This window comes from Ranitomeya imitator, chromosome 2, assembly GCF_032444005.1.
Source record: "Ranitomeya imitator isolate aRanImi1 chromosome 2, aRanImi1.pri, whole genome shotgun sequence".
NCBI classification, from domain to species: Eukaryota; Metazoa; Chordata; class Amphibia; order Anura; family Dendrobatidae; genus Ranitomeya; species Ranitomeya imitator.
Genome location: NC_091283.1, coordinates 769,040,778 through 769,057,951, shown reverse-complemented (window position 1 = coordinate 769,057,951; position 17,174 = coordinate 769,040,778). Strand labels below are relative to the sequence as shown.

Here is a 17,174-nt window from a genome sequence, read left to right as displayed (position 1 = left end):
TGAACCTAGCCTAAGCAGTACTGTACAGCCACATGTCGTGTATTTCCACATTCTGCAGAAATTGTGGGACAAATCTTGGTGACATTTTTACCCATTTCCCAATGTGAAAATGTAAAATCTGGGCTAAAACAACATTTTAGTGGTAAAAATGTAATGTAATGATTTTTTCTTTAATGCCCAATAGTATAAAATTCTGTGACATACCTGTAGTGTCAATATGATCACTACAACCCTAGATGAATTAATTAGGGGGGGGCTTCTTCCATTCTGAGCTTTGCACTGTGCCTCAAAAGAAGATTTCAACCACAGATGGGCTATCGATGTACTCAGGTGAAATTGCACAACAAATTTTAGGGTCCATTTTCTACTGCTATATTTGTAAAAATTAAAACATTTGGGTCTAAAGCAACATTTTGTGGGAAAAATATATATTTTTTCATTTTCACAGATCATCGTTGCAAAATTCTGTGAAACACCTGTGGGTTCAAGGTGTTCAACACACATCTAGATAAATTCCTTCTAGGGGTCTAGTTTACAAAATGGGGTTAATTGTGGGGAGTTTCCATTGTTTAGGCACATCAGGGGCTCCCCAAATGCATCATGACACCCGCAGACCATTCCATCAAAGAATGCATACCAAAATGTCACTCCTTCATTTTGAATGTATCTTATCAGAGAAATCTGCTTCTTTCTCCTCCTGGACTAATTATTCATTCTCATAATTCTCAATTCACAGGTAAAATCTGTGTTCAGTGAAGACCGACTTTTACATTACTGAGATAGGAGAACGCAGTTGGTGCTGATAAGATTCTATGTAGAGGGGAGGATGGAGGAGACAGAGACAGAGACCTTCCTCCTTCTCACTCCCTTCCTTTTCCTCTCCCTCCCGTCTATGTAGAACCCTATCAGTAGTAGCTGATAGGTAATAATCTGTCTTCACTGAATATAGATTTTACCTATGAATTGAGAATTTTGTAAATGACTGATCAGTCCAGGAGGAGAAAGAAGCAGATTTCTCTGATAAGATATATTACATTTTTTTTTATTTTCACTTTTACTACTGATTTAGGAAATTAAAAATTAAAATGTGATACAGTTCTGCATGGACAGAAATCATTTTGGCTCCATCTTTAATTTTTTCAACATGTTTAGAATTTTCATTTAGCTTGGGGAAACATACTGACTTTTTCGGGTAAGTGTTTTTAAGTGTTTTCTAATTTTAACACGATTTGTATAAAGCTGAATGTGATCATCGGGACTGCAGCGATACCTCAATAGTTAAAATTGGTTAAGAGGATAGAAATATTACAATCTTTACATGCATTGTTATGGAAGAAAAAGACAAAACACTGCATTTATAAATGTCTTTAATGAAGAGAAGTACTAGTTAGATGTATACCAGCTGAGAATAGATCAGGACACTTTTACATCAGATATAGACTGGATACTATAAACAACAACTGTTTAGTCAAAATTGGTCTGATGGTCAACACTGGTGAATATTTTTGATTGAAAGTTGACTATCTTCATGAAATGATTTACCAACAGGTTGTTAGAAGTTTTCATGTCTGCTTGATTTGTGCTATTTTAGTTATACAGTTAATGCAATTTTGGATTTCATATGTACCAATCTGATGCCAAAAAATAGGAGAGAATCAAGAAGGACAGTCTTTCTTCTATCATTTTTCTTATCATACAATCCACTCCTGACAGTGACTTCAAAAACTGCAAAAAAAGCTTCTCCAAAAAATGACGACTGTAAAAGCATGCTCATAAGAAAATTGTTCTGTATATTGCCACCTAAGGTCAACATTGTTCCGAAGACTAAAGTGAGGATTACCAATGTCGTATCAAATGCTGTCCTCTTTGAAGTTACTCAAATCTAAATTACCACAATAGAGAGCAAGATGGCAGAATACTAAGAATAGTCCCTGAGATTTACCGACACAGAAGATGTTGAACAAGCAGAAAAATATAGCATTGACTAGGGGTATGCCTTCCCTTTAACTAAATGACAGTACTCACCATATTTGATATAAGATCAATTGGGTTATTGAAGGTGATGGTTGGATAGAGATAATTACTGTTACATATCTAGTATAGTTTCGTAGTAAATTGACTGTCTTCATCAGTTACTGTATGTGGATGACATTCTAGGGGTCCTGCAGAAGTAAATGGGGTGATTGTGTCCAATGATATTTCTGCTTCACATTCAAATTGAACACTAACAGGTAATAACAAGGTTTTCTGACTCCTGGTTCCATGAGAATTCGATATCACAGACACTTTGTCAAAACAATGTCCTCCCAAATCCTCTGGGTCTTCAGTCACAACATTGGGGAGCTGGGGAGTATTGAAAGTGACCGGGATGTCTTTCTGAAAAGTGGTGTCATGATGGTAGGACACTAACTCATTGCTGAAGTTAACGGCTTCAACGTTGGTACTAGAACAGAATCTGTTGCATCCAAGTATTGTAGTAAACGCTTTTCTAAAATCTGCATTAAATGCATAAATAACAGGGTTGAGAGATGAGTTTGCCCACCCAAACCATACAAATATACTGAATGTGGTCTCACTAACACAGGGAAGTTCTGGATCACTGTGTCCTGGAAGACCAAGGTGACAAAAGGGAACCATGCAGTTTAGAACAAAAAATGGCAGCCAACAAAACACAAATACCCCCATAATAATGGACAACGTTTTCAGGACCTTGGTCTCCTTCCTGAAGGAAGTTTTTAGTGAGTTTTCATGGGGACAATCAGAATGACAACTTTGAGCATGCTCTACAGCTCTTTCAAGAGACGAAATCCTCCTGATTTGAGTTTGAGCTATCCGATATATTCTTGTATATGTCCCAATCATGATGACCACAGGTATGTAGAAGCTAATGAGAGAAGAAGATATGGCATATGTCCTATTAAGGCTGGAGTCACAGTTCTCTGTCTGGTTTGTAGCATTGAGGTCTCCAATAGTCCCTTGAGATTTATGCCAGCTGAGCTGCACTGGAATGAATGATATCAAGATTGATAAAGTCCATGCTACACCAATCATGATGAAAGCCACCCTCTGAGTCATTTTTCTCTCATATCTGAAAGGACTTGCAATTGCCCAATATCTGTCTAAGCTAATGATGCACAGGTTCAAGATAGAAGCAGTGGAGCACATTATGTCAAATGCAATCCATGTGTCACAAAAGTTTCCAAAGATCCAGTAACCAGCTACCTCAGTCACTGCCTTCCATGGCATCACCAGAAGGGCAACAAAGAGATCTGACACAGCCAAAGAGATGACAAAGAAGTTGGTCACCTTGGACCTAAGGTGTCTGAACTTGATGACAGCCAAACAAACCAAAGTGTTCCCTAAAAGAGTGGAAAGTATGAGTAAGGACAATAACAAGCCAGTAACTGCTCGGAGGCTCAAGTCCTTGCTGGCAACATCTAGTTCTGCACTTAATACATTGATTGTGACATTGTAAAAGGAGAGGTTTTCCATGGGGTGGACACCAGGTGATGTCCACTCTGTTTATTTACAGGTGCAGCTTCCACTCTAGAATGCTTTTATCTCATTTCGAAAAATTTCAGACATTTAAAGTCAGTAAAAGTTGAAAGGACAGGAAACATACACAGAATTATAAGATGATCAGCCAGAGTCATTTGCAGCCTCTGGTTTGTGCATCTGAAACATGACCACAACGTGCAGAAAACCAATAAAGTAGCTACCTCTTCATATTTTAAGATGTGCTTTTATCCATAAAAGAAATCCAGCCATGATCCAAGAGCAATGAATGATAAAATCCATGAGCGGAGGAAGGACAAATGACCATTCTGTGTCTTCATTGAAACCCAAGAATCCTGTTGTGTCAGTCTAATCCCGATCTCCTAAAATTCTGAGCGCAGTTATCTCCCAGCTAGGAGCTAAAAGAGGAGAATCATGTGTGCTGGGACTCAGAGAGCCAGAGCTGCATCACTGCTCATTGTGATTATCCAGCACAAATACTCATTGCTGCTGAAATCCTCTCTATTGGTTTGGGTTAAAAATAGATTCCCGGTCCTCTTCTGTAGGGCACTTACTCTGTTCTCCTCTGCTCAACCTATGGTTGCCGTGATTAACTTCTTCATAGCCAGTAGGTGTTTGTTTTTTTTATCTTAAGTGACTTTTATATTACCAATAGATCAAATATGATAGATAGATAGATAATAGATAAATAATAGAAAATTGATAGATAGATAATAGATTGATAGATAGATAATAGATAATTGATAGAGATAGAAGATAGATAGATAGATAGATAGATAGATAGATAGATAGATGATTGATAGATAGATAGATAGATATTGATAAATAGATTGATACAGTGGAATGTGAACGTTTGGGCATCCCTGGTCAAAATTACTATGTAGGTGGCTAACAGGAAGTAAACTGGATGAAGTGTATACCTCTCCCAGAATGTTAAGCTTGGAAAGATATTAAAAGTCGATTAGTACTCGTTGGTGCAAGCAGCTTAGGTGCTGAACTGTTTTATTCACGGTAGTTCCGGGCCGGTTTTTATTGGAGTAATGAGTAGGATTTGGCAGTTGAACTCATCACTCCCACTCCAGTACAGGTGCCATTACAGACCCAGAAACGGCTGCAGGAAAAGCTTCAGAGAGACACAGCCTCCAGACAGTTATGGTGTATTTCTAAGCAGGGTGGGTAAACGTGTTAAACGCGTTAAAAGCTGAGTTGCTGGAGAGTCAATCCCTGCCCCCATCCCTGGTAGTGTGAGTCAGAGGTATGGTAAATTAGTTAGTGCCTAGCTGGGCAAGTATTTGGTGTTTTTCAGTTGAACTATTGTTTGCTGCATTTTGATTGAAAATAAAAGCCCCATGTTTCCTTTATATGGACTGTTTCTGTCTATGTCACGGCCATGCCCCTTAAAGTGCCCATAACATATTACAATTTGGTGGAGAATGCTGGCACCTCCTAGTAGAGGTCATTGGTAGTCAGCGGCTTAGTGAATTGGTTCTCCTAAGAAATACCAAGTCCAAAAGTATCTCCCGTGAGTTATTATTTATGTTCTCTCGGATGGGACTTCTGAATGAAATCCTTACAGATCAAGGCACATACTTCATGTCAAAAGGTAATGAAGGGGCTGTGCCGAATGCTGAAGATGACATACATATGGCCCTTCGATAGTCCATCCATTTGTGGATGATTTACCGAGGTAGATATATAGATACGATAGATAGATAAATAAGAGAGATCAATATTAATAGATTTGTTATTTAGAAAGATACTGTAGATACTAAAGAGAGATGGATACTGTAAATAGATGGATACAAAATAGATAGATAGATAGATAGATAGATAGATAGATAGATAGATAGATAGATAGATAGATAGATAGATAGATAGATGAATGATATCACCACCTCACAGAAACTGACCGTATACCAGAGTCTTCAGAGAGATTACAGACTGGCCCAATAGCAGGAAAAATTCCCGGATCCCAGAGACCGCCAGATCCTGAGCCGGTATAGACAATCTGACCATCAAATCCGAGAGGACCAACTATGCTCACACTATAGCCTGGAGGCCCTGGAGGATGAAATCCACTTCCTGCTACACTGCACCAAATACTCAGCAGTGAGGGACATTCACTTCAGGAGACTCTCTGATCTCTCTTCCTGGATTTAAGCTCCATGAAGGAGGAAGAGAAAACAAATGTCCTTCTGGGAAAGAAGAGAGCACGATGGAGTTAGCAGCACAGTATGCGAGTGTATGCCATAGGCTGCGAGAAAGACAACTATGATATGCCATGGACTTCCTTAGCCCCTACTCTGGATGCACCCCATGTGTTCCCTGATGTACACTTTCTTTGAAAAAACTAAAGTGCATTTAGTCTTGTCATTAAAGCTACTTTGAATTTGATAGATAATATAGATAGATGATAGATAGATAGATAGATAGATAGATAAATAGATAATAGATAGATAGGTAGATAGATAGACTGATTTTAGGCCAAAAAAAATTGTCATTTTTTAAACTTTAAAAATTTCAAAAAGGAAAATGGGCTGATGCAAAAGTTTGGGCACCCTTGGAAATTTGTGTGCTAAGATAACTTGACCAAGGTTTCAGACCTTAATAAGCCTGTTAGGGTTATGGCTTGTTCACGATCATCATTAGGAAAGGCAGGGTGATGCAAATCTCCCATCTTTATAAAAACCCAGCCTCCTCTAACCTTTTACCAAAGAACTACAGCCATGGGTTCTTCTAATCAGCTGCCATGAACTATGAAAATAAAATTAAGAAATGGCAGATAGCAGAAACAGTGGAGGTCAAGCTACGGTCTGGAAGACCAACCAAATTTCCAGTGAGAGCTCCTCGTAGGATGGCTACAGTGGCAAATCAGAATCCCTGCTTGACTGTAAAAGACCTTCTGAAGGATGTAGCAAACTCTGGAGTTGTAGTACGTTGTTCTCCTGCACAAATATAGCCTTCATGGAAGAGTCATCAGAAGAAAACCTCTTCTACTCTTTGGCCACAATGATCAAAGGTATGTGTGGAGAAAAAAGGGCACATAATTTCAGGAAAAGAACATCTCGACAATCATTAAGCATGGGGGGGGGATCAATCTTGTAGAGGGAAATGTGGATTCAATGAAATTTCAACAAAGTCTTGATGGAAACATAACACCATCTGTAAAAAAGCTGAAGTTGAAAAGAGCATGGCTTTTAAAAATTATTTTATTTTATCCCCTTAATGACCGCCAATACGTCTTTTTACTGACCTGAGATATAAGAGAATAGTATCCCCATACAGATGACAATCCAGCATCGGTCGGTTGTACACTATAGCGGACAACTTGCTGTACCAGCCACAATCAGTATTTGCACCATCCATATCTGTTTAACCCCTTAGATGCTGGTGTCAATAGTGACTACATCATTATAAATGGTTAACAGAGTGTGGGGGCTTCTTCTTTGTCCCAATTGGTGCCCTCAGATCATGATTTTGTTGTCCTGATGTTTGCCATGGCAATTCATGACCAAATAGTGGCCTTAGAGTCTGACGGCTGTAGTAATCTGTTTAGAAGTTAGCAACATTTAGGTGGTAAAAATACACATTTTCATTTCTGTCATACCACTTTGCATTAATTCCTGTAAAGCACCTGAAGGGTTAATAAACTACCTGACAGCAGTTTTCAATATGTTTAGGGGTGCTGTTTTTAAAATGGTATCACGTTTGTGGGTTTCCCAATATATGGGACCCCTAAAGTCACTTCAAACATGGATAAGTCCCTAAAAAAAATAAATTTTGTAAATTTCTTTGAAAAAATGAAAAATTGCTGCTACATTTTTAAACCTCCTAAAATGCTAACAAAATAAAATAACATTTTACAAATGGTCCTGATGTAAAGCAGACATGTGAGAAATGTTATTTATTAATGGTTTACTGTTGTATGACTATCTGGATTAAAGGGATAATCATTCAAATTTAGAAAATTGCTAATTTTTTAACATTTTTCTCAAATTTTTGATATTTTTTATAAATAAACACAAAAAATGTTGAACTAAATTTACCATTATCATAAAGTATAATGTGTCACGAAAAAACAATCTCAAAATCACTGGGATTTGTTGAAGCGTTGCAGAGTTATTACCACATAAAGTGACACTGGTCAGATTTCAAAAATTTGGCTCGGTCACTAAGGGGTTATAAAAGGAGTAAGATGATGGTTCTACAATGGCTCTTACAGCCCCCTGTTCTGAACTCCATTGAAAATCTGTGACTAGACCTTAAATTAACAGTGCATACAAGACGACTCAGGAATCTCACAGAATGGAAGAATTTTCCAAGAAGTTTAGATGAAAATTCCTAAAAAAAGAATTAAATACTCTTGGCTAGCTGCAAAAAGCATTTTCAAGTTGTGATACTTGCAAAAGGGGGTGCTACTAGGTACTAACCATTAATAAAAATAACACAGTATACCCACAGTAGTTTTAAAATGATTTTCCTATCCCTTTAATTAGGAGATATATAGACTAATAGAATAAAAAAATATATATATTGTAAACCACCAGGGTGCGCTGTGCCCGATTGTAGAGGAACCACTACATAAATGATGCAAAAGGCAAAGCAATACCACACGGACCCAAAACCAGAAAATATATACAAGGCACGGGAATATTAAAATATGGCTTTATTAAAGGAAATGCCAAATGTTACATAATCAAAATTATATTTAAAAACAAACACTTCCGCATGACAACAGGATTATATTGCTGTAAATATTCACCAGCTCTCTAACCTCCAATTCACCAGGATACAAATACTAAGGCCGTACAAGAACTATATATTGCACAAAGACGGAGGGGGAAGGGGGTTAAAAAAAGTAAAAAATAAGGAAAAATTATAGAAAAAATGGGAAGAAAGTATATATATAATTAAATAATGTGCAAATTCTGCTTCAAAAAAAGTGCTGTGCAAAATCAATACTATTCAGCACATATGCAGGGCACACGAAAAGTGTAAAAATATATTATTGCACATAGGACAATCTCCAAACCAGAATCAAATTGTGTAAAAAATAGGAAAGGGGGTATAGTATCCCCGTTATATATTCAAAATAATTTACATAAAGTGCCAAATACAAGGTGCAGTGAAAAAGTGATAATGTGCCAAAATCCTGCTTCAAGTAAGTAGAATCCACCCTTGCAAGTAACTACCATAGGGACAAGGTAATAGCGTCCGCCTAGATTAGCATTAGCATAATGTATTATGCAGCTGTGCGGCCAGAAATCTAAATAACACATATACCTGGGGAGGGAAGGGCTCTGCTTCTGTGTCAGCGCGTACCCGACGCGCGTTTCGGAGTAATCCTTCGTCTGGGGTCGGCTTACCCTCTGTGGCCGGGAGTTTATATACTTGCGTTTCGCCAGTTGGGTGATGCGTCCTGCTACAAAAGACTAACATATAATCCGCTGGCGGCGTATTGCTCTCAGCTGGATGATATTTTGGACAGGGCCCTCCAGGACGGCATTATCACCAAACAACTGGCACTGGCACTGGCGGTCCCCGAGCCGACTATCCCAACCTTGTATCTCCTTCCAAAGATACACAAGAACATCTCCTCTCCACCTGGCAGGCCAATTATTTCTGGTAGGGGGAACTTCCTGGAACACGTTAATAAATGGATTGATTTCCACCTTCAACCACTCGTTTCAGGCCTCCCATCTTTCTTGAAGGATACTGGTGATTTGTTGCGCAGGATCGACGGGTTGTGTTTGGGGGGTGATACTCTTTTAGTTTCAGCAGACATTGAGTCCCTCTACACTAACATTAAACATCTTGATGGCATTGCTGCCGTACGTTTTTTTCTGGGGACATCTTCCCTATCTATGGATATGAGGGACCTTCTGCTGGAGCTATTGGAGTTCACCCTCACGCACAATTTTTTTGTATTTAAGGGGTCCTTCTACCTACAGCTCCGGGGGACCGCCATGGGGGCGGCCTTTGCGCCGGCCTACGCCGGTCTTTTCCTGGGGCTGTGGGAGAGGGACCTCTTCCTGTCGGATGAACAGGGGTTGATGGACCGCGTCCCTTTTTGGACGAGGTACATCGACGACATTTTCTTCATCTGGCAGGGCACACCCGTCGACCTTGGGCAACTCATCTGTACTTTGAACAACAATGACCTGAACATACATTTGACGTTTTGTCAGAGTGATGTCTCGTTGGACTTCCTAGATGTCACTATTAGGCGTGACCAATTTGGGGTTCTGCAGACTGACATCTACAGGAAAGAGACATCAACTAACACCTTGTTGTTCGCTTCCTCTGGACATCCGAGGCACATCATCCGTTCCGTGCTGGTGGGCCAGTTCCTCCGGTTACGGCGGATCTGTTCCTCTGATGCGGATTTTGAGGTTAGGGCAGATGAATTGAGACAGCGTTTTGTGGCACGTGGATATAGCCGTAGGGTAATTAAAACTGCCTATCATCGAGCTAAACATGCCTCGAGAAACGATCTGCTTTATAAACAAAATTCTAGCGGTAAATCCAGGACAGATGACCAAATAAGATTTGTTACTACGTTCAGCTCGCAGTCCAATAGGGTCCGTGCTATTCTGGAGCGGGCCTGGCCAATTCTCCGGGTGGACCCTATTTTGAAAAAAATTGTACCACCTAGACCCTCTATGTCATTTAGGCGGGCTAAAAATTTGAGGGACCACCTTGTCTCCAGCCACTACCCGGAGCGTCCACTACCCACCTTTCTAGACAGATTTAAGATGAGTGGTGGATGTGTTCCGTGTGGTGGGTGCGTCGCCTGCCCCAATATTGATCGGTGTAGTAGATTTTTTAATTCTGATGGTACAAGATCTTATGAGATTCGTCAACGCATCACGTGTACCACGAGGTACGTGATCTACTATGCCACGTGCCCGTGCGGCCTTATTTATGTTGGATTAACAACGCGCCAACTTAAGGTCCGCACGAGGGAGCACGTGTTGGGGATTCAGGCGGCGGCCCACCAGGCGGACGCATCCACCCTCAAGACGATACCACGACATTTTAAAAATTTACATAATTGTGATAGCACCCTACTAAGGGTACGTGGTATCGACGCTCTGAAAATTAATATCAGGGGCGGTGGGCTATCTGGGCGCCTGGCGAGGCTGGAGACAAGGTGGATATGGACCCTCAATACGGTCCACCCGTTTTGTCTTAATGAGTGCCTGTCTTTTGCCCCATTTCTGGAGTCCCCCGGGTGATGTGTATCGATGGGTGCGGATTCTTCCGCATACATTGGTTTTATGTGGTTTTAATTCTATTTTTTTCTTATTTATCTAGTGATATCTATATCTGTTGATATGTTCCATATATTACGGGACAGGAATGGCCAAAACTACGTCATGTATATATGCCTCTGCGCTGGATCCGGTACCGATGTGGACTCGACATTGAAGTTATATGTCTTGAACATCATATGTTGTATGCTTTTATAGCATCCATTTTGTACTTTTACTCTGATGCTTGTTTGTCTACATGCTTTGTTTGCATTGTTTTGAATATTTGGGCATATTTGGTATTTATATGATGCTATGCAGTGCTATCTGTAGATTATATTGTCTAGTTATGTTGCATTATTTGATTTTCTGCTCTTTTGTATATATTATGTGATATCTGTCCTTGCACGATATCTATATCGTTTATATTTGTATTTTCCTTTGATGTCCTTGTTAATGTTGCTGCGGCTGGGCGCTGTCCGTGGGTAGATGCCTCCCGTGTGCGCTGGCCCCGCCCGCCGTTGGACGCGATGGTCACATGGGGCCCCATGTGTCCTCATGTCTGCGGCGGTTATTGGTGCCCGCGTGTGCGTGATGTGCACCCCTCGGTCACTGCTCATATGCAGCCTTTATGCCCTTATTGTTATATGCACTTACCCTGTGATGTTTCTGCTTGTTCGCAATGATACTGTGCTGTGCACTTTGCACTATGGGCTGTTGCCCTCCACCAATATGGCCGCCGGTGTGTGGTGTGCGCTTGTGCGGCTGGATGTTGCTTGGCTCCGCCTGATGGTTCCGCCCACCGCATGACGCTTTGATCACGTGGGTTCCCAGGTGGCCCAGCGTCGGCGGTGAGTTGCGGTGCCTGCGAGTGGGCGGCGCTTCCTATGCCGGCCGGCGCTCATTTCCGGTTTGTGCCTTTATCTGGTGGCGGCTTTCTGTCCGGTCCCATGCCCCCTGAGGAAGGAAGTTTCTAAACTTCCGAAACGCGCGTCGGGGAGGGCGGGAATACGCGTGTGAACCTGCCACATCACTTGGTATGTTATTTGAGACATGGCCACTGTGCAATATGGGTAATGTTTACTACTCTCCATAATCATTTGTTGTCTCTTTGGGTTGGTTCGCATGCTCCTTCTCCGCCGGTTTTGTCTGTGGGAGTGTCCGTTTATCCTTTACCATGTGTGCTGTCTTTTTTATATGATTAATAAACTTTTGCATTTATTTTGGTGCCAGTCTCTAGACATTTGTACACTGATTTATATTAGTGGTGTTCTCTTAGTATCTACACCAGGACAGTCCGAAGACTCAACCTGCCCTGAAGAGAAATGAGGATGGAAACCAGAATTGCAGAAAAACGGCGAAACCAAAGTAGCTGAGCTGGCCCGATTATTAAGGGCGAACTCAGCCAAAGGCAAAAAGGACACCCAATCATCCTGATCAGCAGAAACAAAGCATCTCAGATATGTTTCCAAAGTCTGATTAGTACGTTCGGTTTGGCCATTTGTCTGAGGATGGAAAGCCGAGGAAAAAGACAAATCAATGCCCATCCTAGCACAAAAGGATCGCCAAAACCTCGAAACAAACTGTGAACCTCTGTCCGAAACGATGTTCTCCGGAATGCCATGTAAACGAACCACATGCTGGAAAAACAACGGCACCAAATCAGAGGAGGAAGGCAATTTAGACAAGGGTACCAAATGGACCATCTTAGAGAAGCGATCACAAACCACCCAAATGACCGACATCTTTTGAGAGACAGGGAGATCCGAAATAAAATCCATAGAAATATGCGTCCAGGACCTCTTCGGGACCGGCAAGGGCAAAAGCAACCCACTGGCACGAGAACAGCAGGGCTTAGCCCGAGCACAAGCCCCACAGGACTGCACAAAAGAACGCACATCCCGCGACAAAGACGGCCACCAAAAGGATCTAGCCACCAAATCTCTGGTACCAAAGATTCCAGGATGACCAGCCAACACCGAACAATGAACCTCAGAGATAACTCTACTAGTCCATTTATCAGGGACAAACAGTTTCTCCGCTGGGCAACGGTCAGGTCTATCAGCCTGAAATTTTTGCAGCACCCGCCGCAAATCAGGGGAGATGGCAGACAAAATTACCCCCTCTTTGAGAATACCCGCCGGCTCAGGAACACCCGGAGAGTCGGGCACAAAACTCCTTGACAGGGCATCAGCCTTCACATTCTTAGAGCCCGGAAGGTACGAAACCACAAAATCAAAACGGGAGAAAAATAGTGACCAACGAGCCTGTCTCGGATTCAACCGTCTGGCAGACTCGCGATAAGTCAAATTCTTGTGATCCGTCAAGACCACCACGCGATGCTTGGCTCCTTCAAGCCAATGACGCCACTCCTCGATTGCCCACTTCATGGCCAACAACTCTCGATTGCCAACATCATAATTGCGCTCAGCAGGTGAAAACTTTCTAGAAAAGAAGGCACATGGTTTCATCACCGAGCCATCAGAACTTCTCTGCGACAAAACAGCTCCTGCTCCAATCTCAGAAGCATCAACCTCGACCTGAAACGGGAGCGAAACATCTGGCTGGCACAACACAGGGGCAGAAGAAAAACGACGCTTCAACTCCTGAAAAGCTTCCACAGCCGCAGAAGACCAATTGACCACATCAGCACCCTTCTTGGTCAAATCAGTCAACAGTTTAGCAACACTAGAAAAATTACTGATGAAGCGACGATAAAAATTAGCAAAGCCCAGGAACTTTTGCAGACTCTTCACAGATGTCGGCTGAGTCCAATCATAAATGGCCTGGACTTTAACAGGGTCCATCTCGATAGTAGAAGGGGAAAAAATGAAACCCAAAAATGAAACTTTCTGAACTCCAAAGAGACACTTAGACCCTTTCACAAACAAAGAATTAGCACGAAGGACCTGGAACACCATTCTGACCTGCTTCACGTGAGACTCCCAATCATCCGAGAAGACCAAAATATCATCCAACGCCAAATGGTGCACAACTTTATGCTCACGCAAGCGTCGATCGATCTGAATGGCCAAAGACATAGACTCATTCAGACCAGCAGGCATGGGAAATCTCACCATGACATCCTTAAGGGCTTCAGAGAGACTGTTATGGCTGGCAATCAGGCAACACAGCGTGCAGTAATCAGCGCACATACAGAGATCTGGCAATAACCAAAAACAATAGGACGAGCTCTGAGACGTGGAATCTCTGTAGACTGCAGTACCTGATCTATCCTCACACAACTATAAGCAGCAGTGGATTGCGCCTATCACTACCTATGCAACTCGGCACTGCCTGAGGAGCTGACTAGCCTGAAGATAGAAATACAAGCCTGACTTACCTCAGAGAAATACCCCAAAGGAATAGGCAGCCCCCCACATATAATGACTGTTAGCAAGATGAAAAGACAAACGTAGGAATGAAATAGATTCAGCAAAGTGAGGCCCGATATTCTAGACAGAGCGAGGATAGCAAAGAGAACTATGCAGTCTACAAAAAACCCTAAAACGAAAACCACGCAAAGGGGCAAAAAGACCCACCGTGCCGAACTAACAGCACGGCGGTGCACCCCTTTGCTTCTCAGAGCTTCCAGCAAAAGTTAATAGCAAGCTGGACAGAAAAAACAGAAAACAAACTAGAAGCACTTATCTAGCAGAGCAGCAGGCCCAAGGAAAGATGCAGTAGCTCAGATCCAACACTGGAACATTGACAAGGAGCAAGGAAGACAGACTCAGGTGGAGCTAAATAGCAAGGCAGCCAACGAGCTCACCAAAACACCTGAGGGAGGAAGCCCAGAGACTGCAATACCACTTGTGACCACAGAAGTGAACTCAGCCACAGAATTCACAACAAGAGACCCTTTCTGAAAATTGCTGCCAGCGCACATTCATTTCACTGAGTGAGTACAGACCACTTCCTAAACTTCTGACAATATATCTCTACCTCATCCTGACCCTGACACAGAGCCAGCAAGATTTTCTCTGCCTGATCCACCGAATTTGGTTCATCATAAAGCAATCCAAGCGCCAGAAAAAACGCATCAACATCACGCAATGCCGGATCTCCTGGCGCAAGGGAAAATGCCCAGTCTTGAGGGTCGCCACGTAACAAAGAAATAACGATTTTCACTTGTTGAACAGGGTCACCTGAGGAGCGAGGTTTCAAAGCAAGAAACAATTTACAATTATTTTTGAAATTCAGAAACTTAGATCTATCCCCAAAAAACAAATCAGGAATTGGAATCCTAGGCTTTAACATCGGATTCTGAACCACAAAATCTTGAATGTTTTGTACCCTTGCAGTGAGATTATCCATACAAGAGGACAGACCTTGAATGTCCATATCTACACCTGTATCCTGAACCACCCAGAGGTAAAGGGGAAAAGAGAGACAAAACACACTGCAAAGAAAAAAAAAATGGTCTCAGAACTTCTCTTATCCCTCTATTGAGATGCATTAATACTTTGGGCCACCTGTACTGTTATGACCTGGTGGTGAGGACAATAATGGACCTGGTGGTTAAGAGCACACGGAATGACCTGATAGTTACTAATAATACAGGACAAGCTCTGAGACGTGGGAACTCTGCTGACCGCAATCCCTAATCCTATCACACACACTAGAAATAGCCGTGGAGCGCTACTGACGCTCCCTAGGCGCCTCGTCACAGCCTAAGGAACTAGCTAGCCCTAAAGATAGAAAAATAAAGCCTACCTTGCCCCAGAGAAATTCCCCAAAGGAACAGGCAGCCCCCCACATATAATGACTGTGAGTAAAGATGAAAATTACAAACACAGAGATGAAATATATTTAGCAATGTGAGGCCCGACTTACTAAACAGACAGAGGATAGGAAAGGTAACTTTGCGGTCAGCACAAAAAACTACAAAAAGACCACGCAGAGGGCGCAAAAAGACCCTCCGCACCGACTCACGGTGCGGAGGCGCTCCCTCTGCGTCCCAGAGCTTCCAGCAAGCAAGAAAAAAATCAAAATAGCAAGCTGGACAGAAAAAATAGCAAACAGAGAAAAACAAGCAGGAACTTAGCTTCTGCTGGGAAGACAGGTCACAAGAACGATCCAGGAGCGAACTAGACCAATACTGGAACATTGACAGGTGGCATGGAGCAATGATCTAGGTGGAGTTAAATAGAGCAGCCAGCTAACGAATTAACCTCGTCACCTGTGGAAGGAACCTCAGAAGCCCCAGCCCCACTCACAACCACCAGAGGAAGCCCATGGACAGAACCAGCCGAAGTACCATTCATGACCACAGGAGGGAGCTTAACAACAGAATTCACAACAGGATAAATACCGCCACACCATGACCAGACAACAAAATACCACCACATAGTGCCAAAATACAATACTGATCATGAATACAAACCACAATACTAACAACACTGTTATTACCACCAGTGATATTACACGCTGGAGCTCTGTACATAGTATACAGTGTATAATGTAAGTGTACAGGTAATACAGTGATCACTAGTGACATTATTCCCAGGAGCTCTGTATATAGTGTGTACTGTACAGGTAATACAGTGATCACCAGTGACATTATATACAGGAGCTGTGTATATAGTATACAGGTAATACAGTGATCACCAGTGATGTTATACACAGGAGTTCTGTATATAGTATATAGTGTACAGGTAATATAGTGATCACCAGTGACATTATACACAAGAGATCTGTATATAGTGTCAGTGTATAGATAATACAGTGATTACCAGTGACATTATACACAGGAGCTCTGTACATAGAGTATTGTGTACAGATAATACAGTGATCACCGGTGACATTATGCACAGGAGCTTTGTATATAGCGTATAGTGTACAGGTAATACAGTGATCACTAGTGACATTAAAAACAGGAGCTCCCCCATATATATGCATCCTGGGCCTCCATATATCCATCCTGGTCCCTTTTCCTGCCCCCCATATATCCATCCTGGCCCCCTCCATATATCCATCCTGGCTCCCAATATATATGCATCCTGGCCCCCCAGATATCCATCCTGGTCTCTTGTCCTGCCCCCCCATATATCTATCCTGGCCCCCCATATATCCATCCTGGCCCCCCATATATCCATCCTGGCCCCCCATATATATGTATCCTGGCCTCCCATAGATCCATCCTGGTCCCCGATATATATGCATCCTACCCCCCAGATATCAATCCTGGTCCCTTGGCTTGGCCGCATGCACAGAGAGAGAAAAAATAGATTCCTCTCACCTGCCTGTGCTCCCTCTTCTACAGATCCAGCACGCTCATATTAAAATGGCTGCCGGCCTATGCTAAGTGAATGCTTGTGTGCCTGTCGCATGTGGCGCATGACACTGACATCATACACCGGTGATGACAGGCACACACTCATCAGTGCTCATCGGGACGTGCAA

At 42.3% G+C, this 17,174-nt stretch overlaps 1 protein-coding gene across 1 annotated transcript; it reads right to left on the bottom strand.

The window, feature by feature from the left end:
- Positions 1-1,369: 1,369 nt before the first annotated feature.
- Positions 1,370-3,520, bottom strand: LOC138667764 (D(1C) dopamine receptor). Its single transcript, XM_069755859.1, has one exon. It carries the CDS (start codon positions 3,490-3,492, stop codon positions 2,095-2,097), a length of 1,398 nt encoding a protein of 465 aa, XP_069611960.1. The 5' UTR covers positions 3,493-3,520; the 3' UTR covers positions 1,370-2,094.
- Between the last annotated feature and the right edge of the window lie 13,654 nt (positions 3,521-17,174).